The 8,946-nt window shown below is 40.1% G+C and overlaps 1 protein-coding gene across 1 annotated transcript in view; it reads left to right on the top strand.

Annotated features, from left to right (window-relative positions):
• The first annotated feature begins 2,255 nt into the window (after positions 1–2,255).
• The window catches only part of LOC118795370 (XK-related protein 4-like), a 68,040-nt gene continuing 61,349 nt past the window's right edge, over positions 2,256–8,946 (top strand). The window contains exon 1 of the mRNA XM_036553817.1: positions 2,256–3,133. Coding sequence (XP_036409710.1) covers positions 2,451–3,133 — 683 coding nt within the window. The 5' untranslated portion in view covers positions 2,256–2,450. The remainder of the gene's footprint in view (positions 3,134–8,946) is intronic.

Below are 8,946 nucleotides of genomic sequence, written 5' to 3'. Positions count from 1 at the left end.
TTGTTTGCTTTGTTTTGTTTTCATAATGTTCCACTCCACAATGTGTTGATTGTATGGTTTGTTGCTCTATATTGTATGTGTCGATGTATCATTACAATGAGAACCTTGTGGTGAGGGAGGTGGATGTGTTGGTGGAAAATAAATATAAATAAAATAGACAAGATTTAATAATTGAAGACCAAGGGGGTTGCTGCAAGCGAATTCACATTTCGAGTGTTGAGCAAGGACAAGGTACTCAGCTGAGTGTGAGTTCAACTGGGGATGGGCTCAACATAATCGGAGAGTGTCGTGGTGAACCAGGACAAGGTGTGCTCTCTGTGACGACACACACACACAGGAGGTTTCAGAGTAAACACCAGGAGCGGCCTAGCATGTGAATACTACACATAGCCCTCTGTGTATTTTTTTTTGTCATGGGACTCTTTGATAAAAGTGTTGGTGACATCTGTTGCTTAGATACCAGACGATTTATAAATCATAAAATGCCAGGTCACTTTGACTTTAACACATCTTTTCCCCAATTTATATACTTGCACATGGAGAGGAAGCAATTCTGCACAAGTAAAGTGCCTTTGTGGATGTGTAAAGCAGGGGGCATGACCATGAGGCTATGCCCCTGACTGCTCAACAGCTCATATTCGTTCACTGTAATTTGCTGGCAGAGGGCTCTTAAGAACACATCATCTCGCGCTGGCAGTCAGCTAGTCATCTGAAATCCTCATAGTGAAAGAAAAGAATTCAGGGCGCTTCTTCTTCTTAGACCTCACGCGCGGAGAAAATAACTGCTATTCAAATTGGCATTACAGCAACGATGCTGTTGCAAAGGTAACACGGCGATGAGGATTTGGATCAGGTCCTCGCTGTCTCCAGCTTAGTATGTAGCCAGACAGCCAATAACCTTCAAACCCTTTTAAAACCCTTCTTTCTTACCATCGGTTACTTGAGTTTCAAAAGTAATTTTCGTAATTTGTGATTTTACTGGGGTTTGGATTTGTGTATAAATGAATGAATTATTGTTGCCAAAACGCCTCAGCATTATCAAAATAAACATACTAATTATATCTTTCAGACTCCTAGAGTGTCAAACCCACCAAGTGTTAAAATACGGATTTAGCTTCATTTTTCAACTGAAATTTTCGTAACGGGGGATTTGAAGAGAATTGATTATCACGCAATTCGCGATTTAGTACCAGGAGTGCGGCTAACGATGATGTTCTTAATACGGGATATTCATTGTTTTAATGAATATGTTGCCATACTTACTACTACCGTACACTACCACTATATGTATCGCATCATGCAAAATTCATAAAGCACAAATCAGTGTTTGAATAAAAGTATTATAACTAGCACAATAGTAGTAACTAGTATAATTGTTCTGTTTTATAGTGGCTTTATGCGAATGGGAATGTAAGCTCCAAATGGAGGGCATGTCGAGGGCATGACATTAAAAACTCATCAATAAAACCTGTACGCCAGATACACATACTAGTCGCAAGCAGGCAAATGAAGCGGTTCCCACGACTACTAAACGCAGTCTTCAATTCAACTTGATTATCCACGATAGACCTGCTTTGACACACGAGCGCGTGGTTATGTTCAGAAGGCATAAATCTTAAAACGCCTGTACATTTCGGGTACTGTCCGTGGTGCTGAACTGTCTCCTGTACAGCATCCTTTGCACACCTATAGTACAACCATACTTGGCAATGCATCTGAAATACGCTTCCCTTACACGCGCATGCACGCGTGAACATACATATGCAACTTAAAACGATGATGCACTTCGGTCCCCATTCTATACTTTGATGGCTTTATGGAAAATAGCTCTGGATTTTATTGGTTGTAGACGACTGTGTAAAAAAATATCCAGGTACCAACATGAGCAAATCTGATGGGTTTTAACTGTGGTTTCACTGAAATAAGATAGATTCGTGCGTTTATTTCTATGGTCCTAGATATTCCTTTACAAATATTATATAACAATTCATACAATGTCAATTACAGAAATATCTGCTGAAATTTGCTGCTTTTTCACAGAAATGTGAGGTTAGAGGGCGGCGAATTTCAGGATATTTTATTTTATTTTAGTTAAATTCTGTATCCATGGCTATGTGGTACTTTACTGTCACGATAATATAATAAGTACGTGCCGCCTACACTGCAGCAGCGGATGGCGAGGATAAGTGTGATAAGTGACAGAAGAAGAGTTGCAAAGCAATGATGTCATAGTCTAAATGTGTGCCATGGGAGAGCATTTGGTTCATACCTGCTGCCGAAAGGAAGTGTTGCTTTGTTATGAACAGGCGGCGCTGCAGCTGGCGGAAGAGGAGCTCGCCCAGCCCAGTCTCTGCTCGCTGGTACACCGAGTCAGAAAGAGAAAGGAGGAGGAGAGAAAGGAAGGAGAAGGGGCAATACGGTGTCGGTTAGATAAAGGGAGGGCTGCTATAATGGCCGCTAAGTCGGATGGGGTTTTGAAAATGAAAAAGAGCGATGTGGCATTTACTCCCTTGCAAAATTCGGATCACTCGGGCTCCGTGCAGGGGCTCGCCCCAGGATCGCAGCCGGACTCGGGAACGGGAGAGGGAGACTTCGTGAATGCGGATTCGCGCTGCTGCGGCTCCTCTTCGACGTGTCTTCGCCTCGGGAGGGAGCAGCAAAACTACTCGGTGTGGGACTGTCTTTGGATCCTCGCCGCAGTTGCAGTGTATTTTGCCGATGTGGGCACAGATGTTTGGCTTTCCGTCGATTATTACCTCCGTCGCGATTACTGGTGGTTCGGGCTCACGTTGTTTTTCGTGGTGCTCGGGTCGTTTTCTGTGCAGGTTTTTAGTTTTAGATGGTTCGTGCACGATTTCAGCACCGAGGAGAGCTCAGGTGCCGGTGGTGCTGCCAGTTGCTCCCACATGGACGGGAAGCTCATGAGCGGTTCTGCCTCGCATGGGGACGTGGGTGCCCACCCTTCCACACCCCAGAGACAGGCTTCCACCGCCAGCAAGAGCAACACCGCAACTAACAGCAGTAACAGCAGCACCGCGACCCGGACTAACAAGAAAAGGTCGGCATCCTGCTCGTTCTGCATTTGGCTCCTGCAGTCAGTCATCCACATCCTGCAGCTTGGGCAGATATGGAGGTAAGATTGCCTATTAGTATTCAAATTAACAGCCTACCTACTCACACTGACTCCAGGAAACTATTGGAGTGTTCACTTTCTCCGTGTCCTGACAGCTTACTGTTAATAAGCTGTCACAACAAAGCGATTGAAGTCGCTGTCGGTGGTGGTAGGGTGGCGGAGGTAGGGTTTGTTGTAGTAATTGTATTATCTAATTAAAAAACAGTCTTTATCTCTAGATGGATTAAGCTACACAAGTTGTGTTATATATGCTGCCTATCCCGTGTGTGCACCCCAAAGTCTTCGGGGAGTCTAATGCACACTCTTGTGGTGCGCGTGGAATGTGGACTTTGAATATGAATGTACTGGTCATGGGTTTAGTTGTGTATAAACATGCCTATGAGTGTTAGCAATGATCACTTTAAGTAAAAAAAAAAAACAAAAGAACGCACAACTGCATTGCACACGACGTGAATGGTGTGGTAACTGTATAGCTACAAGCGTCGTATTGCATGACATTTTTGATTTTGTACTAAATACCTCCAAAGCAGCAAAATAAAAAAGTGCACAAAGTTTATAAATAGAATATAAAGACACCATGGTCACTCTGAACAACTCTTATATTAGGAGAACTGTTCTGTATTATTCATTTCAATAAATTTGAACAAACATCTGGATGATTAAACTAATGATATACATCTGGATGTATATCATTAGTTTTAGTCATCTGAAAGCATAAAATCAAAAAATTGTTGTAAGATGTACGCAGCTACGTTTTATAACAATCTGAAGTGATGATATTATTGCAAACTGATATTTAAAAACATACTGTGCAATTTATGGAACCTCTTTCTAAAGACAATTTAAGTTGATTTTACATTATAGCAACAGATCATTGTGCAGATTTCTCATGAGCTTGATGAATGAAGTTACATTGATTATATTTTTGAGACCTGTGCCAAATCAAAGCTTTATCACATATCTGTTAACAATTTGGAATACTGGCATCGGTGTGGATGAACTGTTGTTTTTCAGAATCAGGTTCCTATCAATGATCAGTCAATGATACTTCTTATATAGAAGAGAAACACCGTGAGCGCAGATATATCCTTAATGGCTTTTTCATGTGTCAGCAAGTTCATGGTTCTGTTTTAGTGAGGATGCACTTACATTTTATGCAATTTGTGATCAACTCAATGTTTTGATCTAATCTGCCTTTTGACAATATCAATATTAATCAATATTATACATAGTTGGCAATCTCAAATATTAAATTATAACAGGTGTCATTCAGTTTAAGTCCTGCAGTTGACAACAGCTCACTGATTCTTTTATATGAATTTATATTTGTGTTTTTTCTAAAATAACACAAACATGCGTGAAAACCCAATGTCCCTAAGGTATTACCCTATCTTTATCTGAGTCATTGAACTAATTATACGTACTTAGGATTTATGCCATTATTTAGTGGTTGGGTTACCAAGAAGTACCTTAAGATGGAATAAGAGCAATATACTTCTTTAATTTGTGTAACTCCCCCCAAAACTGTATAATGTGTTGTGCCAATTTAAGAACACATTTCTGGTCTAATTAACCAGTTTGAGTCCAATTGCTCTGAAGGTGCTAAGGTTGTATAAGATTTCTTCCATAACTGCCCATTGCCAAATTCAGGGCCAGATTCACTCTAACTCCAGTGTGCTTTTCCCCTAACCGTGAATAATAAATTTAAGTAAGCAACATTTTAAGTGAGCAAGGCAGCAAGTAAGTAATTGTAAGCAAGCATGTATGTATGTATATGTATATACATTTTTCATTACCTCAGTACTTTCAGAGCTGTACAACTTGCTTACACAAACATGACAATGTCCACAGCTATTTGCTTGAGAAATAATTTTTGAAAAAAAAAAAAAAGACACAAAGGGAGTCATGCCCACTGTAGTGAAGAAGAAATAAGAACACTCTCAATTGTATATGAGTGTATTTGCCTTTAAGAGCCTCACAGCACCAGGGTCTTGTGTGTTCTCCCAGAGTCCATGTGAATCTCCCCCCAGTGCCCCAGTTTCCTCCCACAGTCCAAAGACATGCTGTCTAGGCATTCCTAAATCGTGCCTGTCTGCGCGCATGTGCGTGTGCCCTGCGGCGGACCCATGTCTCTGTCAGCGTGCAGCCCTGCCTTGTGCGTGCTGGGCTTGGCTTTGGCTCACTGTAACCCTCTGCAGGGTAACGCAGCTCCTGACGATGGCTGAATGGACAGATTGACGGCTTGAGCCTCAGAACAACCAAAGCATTTGGCACAGAATTGTTCACGAATGTTTTCTGTCGATGTGTGACTTGGATACCTTTGTAAAGTTCAAATGTCTCTGGGAATATCCGATCACCATGATTGCATTTGAATGCTGATACCATATCGAGGTAGAGCTGACTTCAATCTTCATCTTCAGCCTGGAACATCACAGTCTGGTTTCTAGAACAGGGTATCCTTTGCAGCATATAATTAGACATTTAATTAAATGAGCTGAATCTCTAGAGCCCCTTTGCTGGCTCAGTACAGAATGGAATACTGTAGCAATAGCACATGCTTTACTGGAAATGCTGAACTGAATTTCACTGTCTGCTTTTAGGATTCTGGCATGCTTCTGAATGGCCGGTTACCAGGTGTTTTCCAATAATGGAATAAAAATGCTTTAGTTTTATATGATGTGTGTGTGGTATTGCACATCTTCACATAACACAAATGTGCATTATATTTGTAGAATGTGATGAATCACCATAAAACCATCATTGACATGTTATTTTCTTATTGTCATATAGTATGTATATTCAGATGTGTTTATCATACTGTACATATCTTCAGGTGCGTTCATCGTACGGTACATATTGTTCAGGTGTGTTTATCAAACAGTATGCATGTATGAAATATGTATGTACATGTGTATGCCTGTTCAGGTGTGTCTCTAAAGTGTGTTGCTAAAGCTTTGAGTGCTGTATAAAAAAAATCTCACTCATATAACAGTTTACCAACTACGGCCCAAGGCATATACACACTCCTTCAGCAAATGTAGTCTCTGAGGACATGAAACATCCCTTAAGTTTACACTGCAGTTGCTGTAGGTGATGTGCTTGAAAAGTCTTAGTGATGGGTGGATTTTAAACCAGCGCGGAGAAGCAGAGCATGATGAAGCAGTCTGGAGAAATCCTTTTGTGCACTGTTTGGTTCTCTAGCTGTAGCAAAGCCCAGCTTGCTGCCTTAAGAGTTAAGCTCTGATAGTCTGGAAATGCAGCTAATCTGTATAGGTGAGGTCTAGCTCAATATTTGTGTGTGAGCTGGTCCCAGAAATAGCCCAGTGTAATGTTGTGGGATGTATTAGTGCAGAGAACAGTGTCTGTGGCTACTCAGCTAAACTGGAAATCACATTGAAACAGAATGAAATTTAAAATGTGCCCTGAATGTGTAAAATATTTGAGCATAAGTGTGTATGTGTGTGTGTGTGTGTGTGTGTGTGAGAAAGACAGAGAGAGATCCAGCTCTCAGTATGAGCTTACGCTCTTGCCTCAAGGTTGTTGCTCTCCTGAATTCATCTGAGGAAATAGCAACCACCCATTTTCATAAACACATACAATATTTTATGTTTGTTCTACAGTTTACTGTTACTTTTATATATTTATTTTGTTTGTATAATTAATGTACTTCAGTTTGTTTTCTCTTTCATTCTTTTAAAAAAATGACACCAATATTCTCACACTGGGGAAAAAACAGCTACTTACCAGCTATGTAAATGACATAGTGTAACTTAGCCACACCCAAATATGTTGTGCAAACATGGTCTGGTCCTTCCAGAGTGAAGCAAGGTGAATATATCTGATGCTGAGCTTTAGAGGGCCAAATTGTCAATGGCACTTACAGTCAGATGCCCTACAGCGCACACTCATTGTCATTTGAGCTTCTGCCAGGATAATGATGTCAGTGTGTACTGTATGTAACTCATGCAGCTCATATTCACATATTCGCCACACTTTTGATGGCACTGTGCTTATGAAAGGTGTGATATCCTGTGGAGCCATTTCTTTTCAAAATTTAAAGACTAAAATTGCTTGTAAAATGGGCTATTGCTTTTTTTTTTCCCCAGGACTATGTGTTTGGCAGCCTTTTGTGGTTATATAATTCAGTTTATATTGGATTTTGGTTTGAATAACTGGATATTCATACCAAAATTCATAATAACAATAGTGTAAAAAGACCTTTTCTAGATATCATGTTCTGGAAAAGTTACTGTAATGTCCAAGCTCTCACATATAAAGAGCTATGCGGATGAACTTGGCATGGCAACAAGTGGCATGGTGAGTGTGACTGAAAAGAGCCCAGGATAATACAGCACAGTGCTGTTGTGCTGTCTGCTGTTGTGAAAGCTTTTAACGGTGCATTATTTTGACACAGTTAAGCATTTGTTACACATGAAGAGTTTCATGACAATCCACAATCTTTCGGTCTTTTGCATTCTGTTTCAGTGCAGATATAAGTCTTGGACATTGTAAACTTTAGACATTATGTCCCCAGTTTCTTTTTTGGGTCATGGATCTTTCTCACAGCTTTACTGATTGTTTGGTGACGTGCACTTTACACGAATGCCCTGCAAATGAGCTTGCACCAGCTCCAGCATCAGGGAGCAAACAATGTGCAACCCAGAGCAGAATAATGTTTTTGCAGCTGCACATGGATCTAAATGCAATATTAAGCATTTATTGAATGACAGTAAAGAGCACTCCATCTGATTTTGTCTGATTGCTCCTGATTGTGATCAGCACTTCTGAAAGGACTCTTTTAGATAGGCCTATAGATCGGTCAATGGCAGGTGCATTTTCCTCAATAACCACTGAACTGAGACTCTCAAAGCCAAAGGTGCATTGCCAAAGGTCATCCTTTTAAAGGTTGAATACAAACTAAAATCTAACCATTACAACAACCACAAAGAATGACCGTTTGATTTTTGTTTGCTTTTTTAGATTCCATTTTTCCCCACAAATGTATTAAAATTGATAGTACATGGCAATACTAATCTGAATTCTTCAGAAATGCTTTCTTAAGAAAAAAAGAGTTTCACTAGTATGTTAACTTTTGAGAAACCTGCTTTGGTAAATATTGTCACAAAATATAAATAAAAATATATTCTTTCAATTGTATTTTCCTAAATTTCTGCATTCCTATAACCATCAATCCACACTCTAAGACACACTTCATCTTCCTGTAGCTATATTTCTATTGTGTCAAAATGAGACTTTTTTTTCTAATCATGTGTAACATTTCCTCATATTAGTTCTTTTTACACTTGGTGTCCATCGGTCTGTCGTATGCACTGATACAGCTTTTACTTGGTGAACTTAATCACTTCTGGTAGTTAAACCCATATACAGAGGGAGGGGTCTAAGAGAATGCATGCTCTGTCTGCATCTGTAGCTGCATAACAAGCAAACGTTGTTCACTGGGCCATATATAATGCAGCTGGACAAGTTTGGCACACAGCTTCACCATTTCATTACAATTAGAGCACAGAGTGCATACTGCAATGCAATCAGGCACTTAATGATATTGATTTAATATATGTAACGCTGGCATTAAGTATACTGTCGTTTAATCAATTAAAGTCTGGTTGAACTGGAACAGCTCAGGCTTACATAATTAGCATATGATTATTTTTAAAGAGAGCCGTGGAAAGAGGCAAGCATAAGACACCTCCCACTCCTTCTGAGAACCATGCACCATGAAGGGGGGAAGAGATGTGAGGGATTTCCAGCTTTTAACGCTGTTCCAGATGAGAATGTTATGCTTTCTGAAAAAG

Source organism: Megalops cyprinoides, chromosome 2, assembly GCF_013368585.1.
Source record: "Megalops cyprinoides isolate fMegCyp1 chromosome 2, fMegCyp1.pri, whole genome shotgun sequence".
Classification (NCBI taxonomy): Eukaryota; Metazoa; Chordata; class Actinopteri; order Elopiformes; family Megalopidae; genus Megalops; species Megalops cyprinoides.
The sequence above is the reverse complement of the archived record's forward strand: the minus strand, read 5'-3'. Positions and strand labels throughout refer to the sequence as shown.